Genomic DNA, 15,119 nt, shown 5'->3' with positions numbered 1-15,119 from the left:
CCAAGATAGATGTCTTCAGACATAAAAGGCTAGTGTTATCGTACCATATAGAACCTACTCAGAGGAGCAGGGGGTTTAATCCTGTGAATGTAAAGTCAGTTGTCCTATAGCATTTTACTCTTAAGGTGAACATGCACTCATTTATGAAGGGTGTCCATTTTATGCCAAAACAGAACTTCAGGCATTGTTGTGCATGCCTCTAGCAGACAAAAATCTTCCCTGGGCAAGCAGTACCTTACTACTACACTTGCTGCATGCTTCCCAAATTTGGGAACATTAAATTATGTCCCCTGATGAACTGAAGGGGTTGGTGAGGGGTGCAGACCTCTCTGGTAGCTTTTCTGCCACTGACATTTTCTGAAACTGCACACCCCAGAACTTCAGCAAATAACCTTTTATCTCAGCCTCCGTAGGGAAGAGGAGCATCTCTGACAACAATCTCCTTAAAAGGCAGAATCATTTCATTACTAAAGACAAGATTTTATATACAGTGCTTTCAATTAGGAAAAGGAAAGGCATTATATTCACTTAGAACTGTTACATCTAGGCCAAAATGAGGTCAGAAGTCAAGGAGCTTCTGATGCTTTACTCGTAGCTCAGTTACACCAAGGTATTCCTCTCCTCTCCCCAAACAATGGGAGAACACTTTTCAAGCAACCTTGCACTGCCACTTTCTGTGCCATCTTGATTTTGTGTGCAGAGAAACAAAACAATAAAATCCCAGCTTGCAAGGCCAGCAGCTTGGCATGCTTTATCTTGGCTGCTCTTTATGGACACACTGGTGCAGGTAGTCTTAAAACAAAAACATCTTCAGGTTTGGGGTTTTCTTTGAGAGCAGAGAATCAGTTGAAGGTGTTTCAGAGATCTTTCTGCTGCATATTGCCAGAAATGGCTTTATCTGTTACTATATTTAAAACATGTGTAGGAGTTTTACCAGGCTGGGGTGTGGGGGTTTTGACAAATTTGTAGCAGAAATGCAAAGGAATTTGGACAGATACATTAATTTAAATTAATGCATAAATGTATGGTTATGGTTCCAGTACCTTTGAAAATAGCTACACATTGACACTGGGACTCTGGATGACAGCATGAGAAGTCAAACACAATTATGCACATAAGCAATATTTTCATCCCACCACAGAAGTTAAGATTTAGAAGCCTGCTGCAGGTTGTTCAGTACATGGGTGAAGCACACAAAATGAAGAGAGCTGTATCCCAGGATCTGTTGTGCCCACATTTTCAGGTGAATCACCTAGGAGCACAGAGCTCAAGGGCAGCACAGATAGCTCAAGTGTCTTACAGCCAGGAATAGGTTAGTCTGCAGTTGCTGGGAGTTTTCATGGTTTGTTTTGTTGGTTTTTTTTCCCTGTGGGTAGGAGTTCCTGCTGAAGATTTTCTGTGTGTTTCGGAACCTGATGAAAATGAGTGTCTTTCCTCGAGACTGGATGGTGATGAGGTTGCTCACCAGCAAGTAAGTAGAGAAGCAGGTATAAAATGCTGACATTCTGTATTGGGAATTTTTTCTTCTCAGCTGAGCAGTTAAAACCTGTGTTGTAGTTTGCTCCATCAGGCTAGGCGTGGTGATCGAGACAGGAATTCTGGAATGCTCATCCTCATTCTGCCAGTTATTTTAACACTCTGGAACTTAGGACTTCTGTGCTCATTCTGTTCCTTAAACCCCACCAGCAGACACAGATTTCAGAGTTAAAGATTTACAGCCAAAGCTGAAGTAGCTGCCTTTGGGGGTAGGAGTGGCACAGCAGCTATCATAACACAGGGCAAGAAACAGCGACCGACACCAAGTGGTGTTAAATCCAGGGCTCACAGCTCCCTCTTTCAGTAAATTCCTGCATTAAATGTCTGTCTTCTCCCATAAACATCACTCCTAAACCTGCCTAGGAGCAGGCCTCAGTTACTTTAGAAAAGGAGGAGCAGACTTTGGCAATGACACCAAGCACATTGCATACAGTTATTTCTCATCCACCATTTTACTGCTTCATTTTACCTGATTTTCTTGTTCCTGATGGGGCAGGTACTATGCTGTTTAGAATGGCAGCAGTGCAGTGAACACAAGGTGACTGGAATGACTTAGTAGTTTGTTCAGATAAACTAGCTGTAGTACTGCTAGTGAAGGACAGCTGGAGGGTTTCCCATTAGAAAACAACATTACCATGGAAGTTTCCTAAAGGCTGACCGCTCAGGGGAGTGCTACGCTCTGCAAATTCACTGTGCTAATGAGAAGGGAAAGAAGTGGATTTCAGTACTTAAAGTGCAAAGATTAAATGAAGTTCTGCAAGAAAAGACAAATCCACAGGTAAGAGTAGTATCTCAGCTGCTGTAGGTTACCCAGTTTCCTTTGGCATCATTTTGCCATTAGTTGGAGCCTGATGGGTATGTTTAGCAGTGTTACTGCCAAAGTGTTGCTTGTGCATGGATCGCAGACGTGCTGTTTCTTTTGATACAGTTGTTATCTGCATTCTATTTATTAATCTTTACATTTGTATCACATGCTTTTATTGCCTCATGTTTATTAACATATGTTTAGATTAAAATGTTTATTAAAGCACAGAATGACTTCTGTGTGAATCCAGCAGTGCTGACATGCAGAATGCCCATCTCCGCACGGACACTGAAATCAGCACCGCAGACCAGTGCCATGCATTATATATACTCCAGATTCAAATGATCTCTTTTTGTTTTCTGTTTCTGTTTTTGACTGCAGTATCATAGTCACAACAGTTCAGTACCTGTCTTCTGCACTGCATAAGAATTTCACAGAAGCGGACTTTGATTTTAAGGTAAGAATTGCTACGCAGAAACTGTTGTGACACCTGTATAAACTAGCAGTAACAAAGGAGCAAGAGCTGCTCTCTGCTTTACCTGATTGCACTGGCAGCATTTATTAGAGTATCTGTGAAGGAAGATGGACTAACTGCTAAGACAGGAATTTGAATCTGTGGTGGAATTGAGGGGAAGTAGAGGAAATGGAGACCCTCATGAAGGCAATGAGAATCTTCTCAAGCAGTGGAGCTTGTGAAGGATGCTGTCTCAGAGATTCGTGGGTAGTAAAAATGTAAACCTGGGTAATATTTTCCTGAAGCTGGGACACAGAGGATCTTTCCCTCCCAGAGGTCTCTTCTTTTTGGCTGTTGACTTAAAACTTGGAGGAACACAGGTATCTTAGAGAGTGTTTTCCCCGTGTCTGATGTTGTTGAAAAGGGCAACGAGTTTAGTGTTACTGAGGAAAAGCTGCCAGACATAAGGATGTGTACATGATGGCAAAAGCCTCCTTTCTTTAGGAAATTATAGGGCTCTCAATCAAGACAGAGTGTAATATTGGGGGGGGTTAAGGAATAAAATCTGTTTAGCTTGTAGAAAAAAGCACTTTAAAACTTTGCTGAAGTCATTAAGATTATTCCTTTTTGAACTTGCAGTGCTAAAAGGAAAACCCAGTGGCATTTCCTTCCTGGAGTTCTTCATTTCAGTTTCTGCTAGGTTTTAAGTAGTCCACTGGTATCCTTAACAGTTCAGTATCTCAAGAGTTAAGATATATACTGATTAGGTTACCTCTTGATTACGAAAGGGAGTGGTAATACTGTGTGGAAAGGAATGTTTGTCTCATGCTTGTTTAAAACTTACTCCTTAAGATTGTTTATAAAATTCATTCTTGTGTCTCAGGTGTGGAACTCCTATTTCAGCCTGGCAGTTTTGTTTATAAACCAGCCCAGTCTCCAACTAGAAAATGCCACACCAGCTAAGAGGAAGAAGATTCTGGATAAGTAAGAACAAGTTCTGTTGGGTTCAGATGAGACTTGCTTATCTACCACAAGTGCCTGTGATTTCTTTTGGAACTTGGCATGTGGAAATGATTGGGAAATAAATAAGTAGATCTCCTAATACAGTGTTCAGTGATTAGTTGAGTTGTTTGATGTCCTTACATTTGCTTAAATATGACTTTGATGATGTTGTTGTTTTTAATATCACTGCCTTGCCAGTTATTGCTCCATTAGGCAGTTGTCTACCTCCTCTTTTTCAGATATGGTGATATGAGAGTGATGATGGCATATGAACTCTTCAGCATGTGGCAGAACCTGGGTATGTCTCTTCCTTCTCTGTCCTAACAACCAAAGCCAAAGTAACCCCAGGTTTTTGTTGCATTTTGATTACTTTTTGTAACATCATAGAATACTTAGATTCTCTTAACAGTTGTAGAACCAGGAGGCACTTCCCCCACCAAAAACTCTCACCTGCACTGTCTCATCATCCTTTTTTACTGAACTAATACATTCCCATGAATTTGAATGCTTGCTTCTTACATGTGACAGTGGCAGGTTTGGGTTGTTTTGACACATCAGTGACAGGTTTTTATGTATTTGCAAATATAAAATCAGCTTCTTCTAGTCCCTTCAACTGTGCTGCAGTCAGGTTCCCGTGGAGATAGACAATTTCTTTCAGATTTCTCTCTGATCTGTGTAAAGAAAATCTAAATTTTCACAGCTTTATCATTTTGTAGGTGATTCAAAAGCCAAAGCTGTGGTTCAAAATTACAGAATCATAGAACGATTTAGATTAGAAAAGACACTGAAGAGCATTGAGTCCAACCAGAAACCTAACACTGCCCAGTCCACCAGTAAACCACAGCTATGTGTGTTTGGTAACAGAGCCCAGAACTGACATACAGTAAAGCTGCATTTTTGTGTCTTCAGGTACCAGGTGTGCACAGCAAATCCTATGCTACTACTTAAAAAAGAATTAAGAAAACAGCCAGAAAACCCAACCCTGCAGAAGCCCTGTCCACAATAACGTGATGTTTGTGGCAAAAAGGCAATTTCTGCAACCCCTTTGACCTGTTCCTATGTATTTTGGTAATAAAGTAAGCACATTACAAAGTAGGGAAAAATATATCTCACCAAGGGTCTCAAAAGGTAAAAGGATATTTTTCATCTGGGACTTGTGCTTCTGGAAGTGTACTGCTGCAGTCTTGGGTTTAAGTGATTCAGGATTTTATTGATAGGAGAGGCAAATGATAACCTATACAGCATCAGAGCAAGCCCAGCTAGGCCAGTACCCTGCTTCCAGCAGGGGCCAAAAAGCAATACCCATGGAAACATTTGGGATGAGGGAAGTGTGTAGTATTCTAGAGGAAAAAAAGTCCTGCTGATAGACATCACAGATAATAGAAGGTTCTGAGAACGAAGAAATCATCAAATGGGGTAAAGGAATGGTACAACTCTGATGGGGTAACTTGATAACAGGGCTGCAGGGCAGATACGGACATGTTAGCTGTAGGAATGCTGTTGAAGAAAGCAGAAGGCTACAAATGTGTCATGCTCTTAATGAGCTGAATGGGAACCATCTGTAAAATGCTAGGAGTCAAAGATTCTGTCATCTCTGGGAAAACATCTAAATTTTGAACAGAAGAGGGACAATATCACTGCCACAGGTTTCTCATAAGTGCATTTGATTCTAGAGTAGTTCACCTGATTCTGATTTCTACAGCTAAAAGAAGAAAAACAAAACCCAAAGACAAGTTGGAGAGAGTTCAGAGCACATAAAGGAGTTAAGAAAATGCCTTCTTATAAAACACTAAGTAAGACTGACCCATCTTGAAAAACTTAGATGACACAGCCAGTCTTCATCAGTTTCTAAGCATCTTGTGTGGAGAATACAAGGCTCTCCAATGTAAGAGATCAAATAACCAGAACATGATGCTAGAAAAATTCAGCTGAGAAGTGAGAAGCTCACTTTAGATGTGTAGATGCAGATATTTATCACTGAATGTTGTTCCAAAGACAGCCATTTAAATTTGTTCTGCACAGTAACTGTGGTACAGAAGAAACTTGGTGAAGGGCCTTGGGTTTCTGTGCTGAGAAACAATGCAATTTGGTCCTAAGTTAAGGTCAGCTATTGAATTGAGACTTCTCTAGCACTGAGGTTGAAGAGCTCTATATATAGTTTGTCCAGTTCTAAATACGCTCTATTGAATATTGTTCTCACCAACCCATTCAGAAGCTTTTTTTCCCCCCCAAATCAGCAGTATCTGTGGCCTCTTTTCCCCCTAGTTAGTATGTTTTACTTTGGTTATTTTTGACAGTTTGAATTCCTTTGCAAGTAAAATGCACTGACAGTTTTTGCTGAAGGCTTTCACAGTGAAATTAGAAATGCTCTTAGAGACTTTGCAAGTAGTGATGTAAAGCAAATACTGCTTTTCTACTCCTTTCAGGAAAAGAATGTGTTTGCTTTTCTAATGCTCATGCCTACTACTTTCCACATGTCGTTGCTGCAGGGGTTCCCTATTTTCCTAGTGGCAGATAATGAAGGAATAGAATAGAATAGGATTAACCAGGTTGGAAGAGACCTTTGAGATCATGAAGTCCAACCTATCATCCAACACTATCTAATCAACTAAAGGCTTGTACTTAATTGCAGTTGCTTTGTGTTGTACAGGTGAACACAAGATTCACTTTATTCCTGGAATGATTGGACCCTTCCTTGGCGTTACTCTTGTTCCACAACCTGAAGTCCGGAATATCATGATCCCTATTTTCCATGACATGATGGACTGGGAGCAGAGGAAGAATGGCAACTTCAAACAGGTGAAGTCACTTCCCAAGCATTTGCAGTATCCCTTTTCTTGCTCCATCTGCAATGTCCAGCTGGAGGCAAGGCCTTTTGTACCTCTTGATTGTGTCTGATTGTGAAGAAGATGCTGTCATATAAGTATGTAAAAATAGACAATTTGAAGCATAACTCGCAGAACTACTGCAGGAGTCCCAAGATTCTTTAAGCAGTGCACTTTACTGCAAGCTGTGTTTCTTATGAACAAAGGAGCAACGTGCTATCACATGGGTCATGAGGAAAACAAAAGGATTTTTTAAGTGCTGGGCTCTCAGACAACCATTTAATGAGTCAGATTAAGATCCAAAACTGGAGATGGAAGGATTTAGGCAGCATTTGTGAAAGCAGTAGTCTTTGCCTCTCTGTCTTCAGGTTCCAGCTAGAAGGTCTTACTGCATCATCACATAACTCTACCATGCATTGAAATGGACTCTGCAGCTGTACACTTTTTAACAAACTGTAGCAGTTCTCCTGGAATGGTTGCATCCACCAACAGGTCTGTGGTTTCCACCTGAGACAAACTCAGAGTGCAAAACCCAGAGGGGAGTCTTTGTCATTTTTGTTGCCTAGTCACAGTCAGAGAATTCCTTATATTTTCCAGTGCAAAAAAGAGCCTTGGAATGCACAGTATCACAGTATCACAGTATCACTTAGGTTGGAAAGGACCTCGAGGATCATCGAGTCCAACCTGACACCGCAGACCCCATGACTAGACCATGGCACCAAGTGCCACGTCCAATCTCCCCTTGAACGCCTCCAGGGTCGATGACTCAACCACCTCCCTGGGCAACCCATTCCAATGCCGAATGACTCGCTCGGTGAAGAACTTCCTCCTCACCTCGAGTCTGAACCTCCCCTGGCGCAGCTTGAGACTGTGTCCCCTTGTTCTGGTGCTGGTTGCCTGGGAGAAGAGGCCAACTCCCTCCTGGCTACAACCACCCTTCAGGTAGTTGTAGAGGGCAATAAGGTCACCCCTGAGCCTCCTCTTCTCCAGGCTAAACAATCCCAGCTCCCTCAGCCTCTCCTCATAGGGCTTGTGTTCAAGGCCTCTCACCAGCCTTGTTGCCCTTCTCTGGACACGCTCAAGTGTCTCAATGTCCTTCTTAAACTGAGGAGCCCAGAACTGGACACAGTACTCAAGGTGCGGCCTAACCAGAGCAGAGTACAGGGGCACTATGACCTCCCTGCTCCTGCTGGCCACACTATTCCTAATGCAATGCATTAATGCAATGCAGAGTATTAAAGGATCAGTTTGGACTGGATCTTCAAATGACAGTGCTTCCTTGTTGTGTTTAGGGCAATAGTGGGGGACAAGTATCTGAAGATCTGTGCTCTCAGGGAGCAAATACTTCTATTTAAATGATCATAATTCATGTGATTATTTATTACCTGCACACACTAAAATACCAGGTCTAATCTATCATTCCAGGAGAATAACAGACCATAACCTGGCCTCCTAAAGGCTGTTTGGGAAAGCTTGTATTTTCCTCCATCTTCAACCTTGATTATTACTATTACTGTTTTTCCTGCTATTATTACAGTAGCATTTGATCATGGTCCTCATTGTGCTTGTTTCAGCATAACAATAGAACAGCCCCTGCTCTAGCATTCACAGATACAAGTACCTACACTAATCTTCACGTTTCTGGACTTGTTTACATTTGTGTATCAAGATGAACTCTTCATAATCCTCATTTAATTTTTATACTCAACTTGAGCTCCCAAGACTATTTCTTACCTCACCTGTGGAGCAAATTTCCACACCGTTTAATGAAGCATATATTGTAACTTTCTAAGCTTAGACATGGAATAATCATCTGTATTAGTGAGAACGAAAGAAATGGTTCCGAAGCACAAGATGGATTAGGCTTGATAACATTTAGCTGAGGGAACCAGGAAGTTATTTGTGCCCAGTACAACACCACACAGCTGGGCAGATGCATTACTGGTTTCTGTCAAGTGACTCTCGATCACAAGCAAAGACAGGGTAGTTTTTGAGCTTCTCTTTACTTTTTGAATACTAAATTGGCTCTCAGACAAGAGAGGAATTCTGAAAATGTTGAAGCCCAATTTAGATTTCTTCAGTAGCCCATGTTTTCACAAGGCAGGTTTTTTAGTGATGCTGTGTAATAAGGCAGTGATTCAGGTCTCCCTTGGATGACTTCAGCAACAAGAGCACTAGCTCCTTTTGTGTGTCACTGGATGATTTGCTTTTCCTTCTCATTTTTATTGTCTTTGCCATTTGGCAGCTGAAAAACAGAGAGAAACTCAAACTCTTTGTCTTTAAATAACAACAAGACTTATTTCTACAAACAGCTTCAGCCTTTAGAAACCTCTGTCTTCGTGTAGTACTAATGAAGACAACAAAGACTACTCCTTTCAGGACTACATTTAATAGTTTTGCATAATGTGAGAGGTATTGATTTCTGCACTTGAATTAATTTTATGGGAATGTCTGATATCAAACTTGATAACAGGACACATTAGGCTGGGGGTGTGTGTGGAAATTAATACCTGTTCAACACTGTTGTGGCCTGTTATATAAAGTGTGAAAAGAAAATTCATCATATAGAGAGCCTTGACAAAACTGATTTTAATGAGCAAACAATCTTCCTGTGTAATGATGCCTGGCTGACTGGAAATCAGCTACCTAACAACAGAACCGTCCCAGCAGACCACTGGCAATAACACCACGAATTGCTTTCTCTGTGTGGCTGTTCTGCTGAAGTACAGGATATAGTGTATCTGATGTACTGGTTCACAGAAAGTGTGTCTGAGTGATGTATTTGATAATAGAATAAACTTCAGAAACTCCTCTGGGCAGCAGCATTACCTCCCCTGGGATGTTCATTGAGACCCTGATAAGCAAAAGGAGAATTTAATTTTAGACCTTTCATTTCACTGAAAAATGAGAAAAGCATGTCCCCTGAGCCACAGAGAAACCCAGCACTTGCTCACAGAAGTGGGCAGCCCTAGGGCACGAGAAATAAAACATTCTTCCAGTCTTCAGAGTCTTCCAGTGTTTGGAGCTTGTCTTCTACATGACCAGCTAATTGCTTTCTCACCCAGGTGGAAGCCGAGCTGATCGATAAGCTGGACAGCCTGGTGTCTGAAGGAAAAGGTGATGAGAACTACAGGGAGCTCTTCAGCCTGCTGTAAGCTATGCCAGTTTCTGTTCAGTGTGTTGTGCAGGGTCATTGAAAGAGTCAGAGCAGAGATCTGTGCAGCTGCTGCTGCAGTGCTGATCTTCAGGGAAAGCAGGACAGGGCTTTCTGGCAGGCATTCACGACACGGCTCACGGAAATAGAAATACATCACTCTGAGGCTGAGGAGAATATAAAAATGTAAATTCTTCTGTGTCATAGTTCTGTGAAATCTAATACAGGGCTGCACAGATAAGTAATCATCCTCCTATCAAAAACTGATTTGCTGGAGGAGCCAGTGCCTTTGTTTAGAATAATAATAGCAATAAGTGAAATCCTGGCCTTGGGATTCTTTCTCCTAGCTGGCAACTCAGACCTTGTTAGAGCAAAAGAGATTTTCCTCAGCATTTTCTTTTGATTCTTACATGTTCTGAAGCTCACGTTTTGGTTGGCTCAAGAGTTGCAAGTTGCTTCTTTCATAGTCCATCAGGACACTGTATTTCCATTCCCTTTCACACCAAAAATCCAGTAGCTCCTAAGGATAAGAAGGAAAACAATGACTTTATATCTGACTTTCCACTTTGTTGTTATTGATTACTGCTCTGTCTCCAAATTTCTTTTCTGGTGATCCTAGTTTATTTCAAAAGGACTTTATTTTGAACTCTGAGAGCTCAGAGCAGTTAACCTTAAATCTTTTAATATTCCAGCAAGCCGTGGCAATCCTTAGCAGAATTTTAGCTCTCCATTCCAGACAGTAGCATGCTGGCAGTTTGAGGTATAAAGCTTTGTTTTGCTAGACCCAGTACTTGTATTTCTGAATTTATAATGGAGCATTCATTCATTTTCGGGATAGGCAAGCCTGCCCATCCTGTATGTTTATCCTTAGGAAGCATGGAAATGTATTCAGTTCTGATTTGTGCGTGTTCAGCCTTGGGAAGTGTGGTGCTTTGCATGTACAGATAACATGAGTCCATTTCAGGGAGAAAGGAAAGGAAACCTTTTAAAAATTATCGTTATTCCCCTGGCAAGAGGAATATTGGGCATGTCGTTTCCTCCAGTTAAAGACATTTGGGATCTAGAATGTTAAGAATTCAGGGACTGCAGCCTGTTACTCATTTTCCCTTCTCCTTACAATTCTGTAATTTCCTTGTCTTTGCTTCATGCTGCCTGGAGTAGAACCCAGCTCTTTGGGCCTTATCCCAGGTAAGATAGTAATTCTATGGATTTGTTTCATGAGGGAGAAACCAAGTTGACTGCAGCTGTGTGCATCCACTGTGCCATTTCCCTGAAAGCCTCACATGCTGTCTTTCCATCTCCAAACAGCCTGTTGGAGAAGATTGAGCAGGAGACATGGCGGGAGACCGGGATCTCTTTTGTCACATCAGTTACCCGTCTCATGGAGCGCCTGCTTGACTATAGGTATCTGACAATGCTAATGTACTCAAAGCATACCAGTTTGTGCAGATGCAGTATCAAATCTCTTTTCTAGAGGGAACATTTTTCTTGTTTCTCAAGCTGATGGCAAGTGAGCAAGCCTAGCTCACTGCTGCAGGGTTCTGAGCAAAAATCCTGGAGCCCTCGTTCTCATTCCTGCATTCTCATTCCTAATAACAGCAAAGATGAAGAAATGTTTGAATATGTAGGTTTGTACTAAGGCTTAACAAGGTTGCTAAATGATGTATTTCCTTCTATCTCACATAATTCAGCAACATAGATGCCAAATGCAAGAATGATCTCAGATGCCTTGCTGAATGCCTCATTGAGATATGCAGGGCCAGAAAACTTTTCATCATCATACACACACAGAGTTTTTTGTGGAGTGATAGACAACTTGAAACCATGCAGAGCTGCCCCAGATATTTCTATCTTTAGCCTACTAACAGGAGTTCAAATATTTTTTTTCTTCTGCTGCTGCTCCTTGTAGGTGAAGACCTGTGACTAGGCTTGGGTATTCTGCAATCCCAAATCCTTTTCTGTGCTTTTTAGTTTGCTGGTTTTTATTCCTACCAGTTTGATCCAATCTCCTGTTTGCTTCCTGGCAGCAGTGGCTGTACAGCTGCCGTGCAAGACCACATATCTGAGACACATTTAAAGGGAGCTGATTTTTTTGTTTGTTTTTAAATGAATTTTGCTAACAATACAACTTAGATACACAGACATTTTCATGCTTAATTGAGGAACAGATACCTGTCTTCATTGATTTTTAATCCACAGCAGATTTTTTTTTTCATTCTCAGAGCTGAATAGAACAGGGAACTGCATCAGCACTTGGAATACACAGGCATCTCTTGGAGTCCAGCTGCCAGCTAGCTGACACAGCAGGTCTCCAGACAGTTTGCTGTCACTGCTTTAAAAATTTGGTCTCTCTTTCACAACTGAATGTGACTTTCTCAAGTCAAGATCAGTAATTTCTGAAGCCTGTAACTTTTTGTACTGTTTGAATAGATGTCATTTCTAGAATGGTCCAGAAACTATAGATAAACCTGATGGTATAACTTACCTGTGCAGATGTTAGTAATGTAGTCTGAAGGACTCGGGTTGTGCCTTTCAGTGTGTCAGCACTGTGCTGGAGAGCTGAATGTGCAAAAGCCATTACCTGGTTTTTGTTCAGACTCCTGTAGGAAATGGAGCAGCAGTCATTTCATGTCATTTCGTTGCCTGTGCTTAGGTGCAGACATGTAAAATGTGACACACTCAATTCTCATAGTGTTTAAATCATATTACAGACATTTTTCATAGAAGAACTGAATATCATTAACTGTTGTTTGATCCAAGGAAACTGGAACTTCTTTTGTAGATGTATGTTTCAACATTGCTCTGCTTTCTTAGGGACTGTATGAAAGGAGATGAGACAGAAAACAAGAAAATTGGCTGCACTGTTAACCTTATGGTAAAGATGTTTCTTTTATCTCTTTGTGATGCTGTGCAGTGTTGTTGGAACTGGGATAGGAAAGGTCAGAACAGGAATCTGTGTCAGGCTGTGTGGCTTCAGAATCTCAGCACTGGGGTGACAGAACGGCAGGAGCTGTAAGAACCCTTAGAAGGTCTCTGGTCCAGCTGTGCTTAAAGCAGAGCCAAACAGGTCAGATTCTTCTGGCTGAGTTTTGAGTGTCTCTGTGGCAGAGTTCTACAACCTCTCTTGCCTTGCAGCTTTTGACTCCCTTAGTTTTGAAAAAAGAAATCATGACACAATAAAATTACTGGGCTAAAGCAGTGTGAATGTGAAAAGAATATTGCCTTTTCTTTTAGACCAGTAATGTATTCTCTTTTCAGTGCCTTTATACATACATAGATGCTGCTGGTTGTCTTGACTGAAGTCTCAGCATCACCTCTTTCTGATTCCACAGAATTTCTATAAATCTGAGATCAACAAGGAGGAGATGTACATCCGCTATATCCACAAGCTGTGTGACATGCACCTACAGGCTGAGAACTACACAGGTTAGTAAGGCATCATCTGGGGGCTGCTCGAAACCCTGTGGAAAGCCTTTGGCTCTCCCAGTGTTGTGCTCTAGCATTTGATTCATTCTTTTGGAAAAAATGGTATGAACCAGTTGTGGCAGCTGGGAAGATAAGAAAGGGAGGTTCAGCCCATGCTCTCAAGTGAAGTAATCTATGCCTGTGGCCACTATTTCATCACACCCCAAATTTTACACCAATGTATTGAGGAACACTGCTCAAAAAAGATCACACCAGTAGAATCAAAATTGGAGGAAGATTAAAATGAATCAAGCAGTTTAGTAGCATTTGACATATTTCCTTGCATTGTAGCATTTAGGGGCCACTGGGAAAGTGCATAGTCTCTAATTCTGTGCTGTCCAAGCTCTGCTTACAGCTGCAGGTCTCAAATCGAGTTACCTATCTGACTACTTGCCTGGGCATTCAAACCAAGTAGAAAGTTGACAGATTTCCACCCAATAATCAGCTTCACAGGAAACAGCTTTGTGCTGCTGTTTTAAGTAATTGAATAACCTTATGTGATCATTTAAGACTGCAGAATGTTTTCTCAAATTGTACATCAGAAATTCCAGGCTGTTTGAGAAGCAGGTCGAGTGACCTTTGAGTGTTTTGGCTGTCTTTATTTGTCATTGATTCAGTGTTCAATAACTGCATTTCCAACAGAGGCTGCTTTTACTTTGCTTTTGTACTGTGAGTTGCTTCAGTGGGAGGACAGACCTCTGAGAGAGTTCCTGCATTATCCATCTCAGTCAGAGTGGCAACGTAAGGAAGGTCTGTGCCGTAAGATTATCCATTACTTCAACAAAGGGAAGGTATGCCAACTTCTTCTCTCTTCCAGCAGCTTCCTTCCCTTTTCCTGACTTCCTTAGGGCTTGCAAGCCTATCATCTCAGTTCAGTAGTCTGCAAGTAAATTTGTGTCAAAAGGTTTTATAACTCGACAGATTGCTTCTCGGCCCTCTGGATGACAAAACAGATGAGAAAAGGGATATGGCTATTTCCGTAGGCACAACATTTGGAACTAGCTTAGGTGGGCTTAGAGGAAAAACACCAAATCATTTTATACCTTCAAACCAAACTCTGGATCACCCTGATACGACAGAAAGTTCTACAAATGCCAGTTCCTTAGCTTTCAGGGGGCAGGACTGCGTTTTATAGTTGTCCCTGCAAACTGCTGTGTTATGACTCACTTCAGGACTTGTTCTGTTTCTAACCTAAAGAAATCAGTGGCAGGCAATCCATTGCAGGAGGCCCTTTATTAAAAAAAAAGACTTAAGTCTTTCAGTGTCACTGTTATTTTAAAGAAGCTTTCAATTAAAGTGCAGTTCCATCGGCTGCACAGGAAGCCAATCAATACATTTCAATTTCACATATTCCGGGTGGCTTTCCTATCATAAACACGAGAGTTTTTAAATCACTGTAGGTGTTCTAGTCCCTTGTGTCATGGCATTTGGGGAACATTTCAGAGGCAAACCTTAAAAGCAATGTCATCTGTCAGAATATTTTCATACTTTTCCCTTCTCTAGAAAAATCCCTGCAGCTTCTGTTGCTGGAAGATAACATCCATACGTGTGCCCGGGGGTTGGTTGTGCCTGTGATGGCAGTGACAGGGCCATTAAATACAAATGTGATTTGGTTCAACTGGGGTTGCCAGTGCAGGTAACTCTTTCCTAGCCCCGAGAATAGAAAGTTGCATAAGGCAGAGACCTTCTCTGCAGGACCTGCAAAATGAAGTCAGATTCCTGTGTGTAGGAGGAAATGGCGTATTTATGAGGAAGTGATTCATTAAGGAATTAGTATATATTTTTTTCCTAGAATTATTGGTTACTAATAATACTGCACATGGCTCTCTTTTTCAGTCTCAGAAATTCTCAGTGTTTTTCAGACTGCACTTAAATAAA

The 15,119-nt window shown here is 41.4% G+C and overlaps 1 protein-coding gene and 1 long non-coding RNA gene across 13 annotated transcripts in view; one reads left to right on the top strand and one right to left on the bottom strand.

The window, feature by feature from the left end:
• The window catches only part of DOCK3 (dedicator of cytokinesis 3), a 207,297-nt gene that overhangs the window by 157,869 nt on the left and 34,309 nt on the right, over window positions 1-15,119 (top strand). For 10 of the 12 annotated variants that reach the window (XM_068157819.1, XM_068157818.1, XM_068157823.1 and 7 more), the window contains 11 exons: window positions 1,377-1,471; window positions 2,723-2,798; window positions 3,679-3,779; window positions 4,037-4,095; window positions 6,448-6,596; window positions 9,688-9,773; window positions 10,938-10,964; window positions 11,085-11,180; window positions 12,591-12,651; window positions 13,109-13,202; window positions 13,884-14,032. In XM_068157819.1, coding sequence (XP_068013920.1) covers window positions 1,377-1,471; window positions 2,723-2,798; window positions 3,679-3,779; window positions 4,037-4,095; window positions 6,448-6,596; window positions 9,688-9,773; window positions 10,938-10,964; window positions 11,085-11,180; window positions 12,591-12,651; window positions 13,109-13,202; window positions 13,884-14,032 — 993 coding nt within the window. The remainder of the gene's footprint in view (window positions 1-1,376; window positions 1,472-2,722; window positions 2,799-3,678; window positions 3,780-4,036; window positions 4,096-6,447; window positions 6,597-9,687; window positions 9,774-10,937; window positions 10,965-11,084; window positions 11,181-12,590; window positions 12,652-13,108; window positions 13,203-13,883; window positions 14,033-15,119) is intronic. The other 2 variants (XM_068157820.1, XM_068157817.1) reach the window with 1 other exon arrangement.
• Window positions 8,345-15,119, bottom strand: part of LOC137450866 (uncharacterized) — a 48,667-nt gene continuing 41,892 nt past the window's right edge. Inside the window, exons 5-6 of the long non-coding RNA XR_010989667.1 lie at window positions 12,262-12,376; window positions 8,345-10,296 (exon numbers count right to left, since the gene is read on the bottom strand). This is a non-coding gene — a long non-coding RNA (uncharacterized lncRNA). The remainder of the gene's footprint in view (window positions 10,297-12,261; window positions 12,377-15,119) is intronic.

This window comes from Melanerpes formicivorus, unplaced genomic scaffold (genome assembly GCF_026170545.1).
Source record: "Melanerpes formicivorus ecotype bairdi unplaced genomic scaffold, bMelFor1.0.p_v2 SCAF_38, whole genome shotgun sequence".
In the NCBI taxonomy this organism is placed as follows: Eukaryota; Metazoa; Chordata; class Aves; order Piciformes; family Picidae; genus Melanerpes; species Melanerpes formicivorus.
The sequence above is the reverse complement of the archived record's forward strand: the minus strand, read 5'-3'. Positions and strand labels throughout refer to the sequence as shown.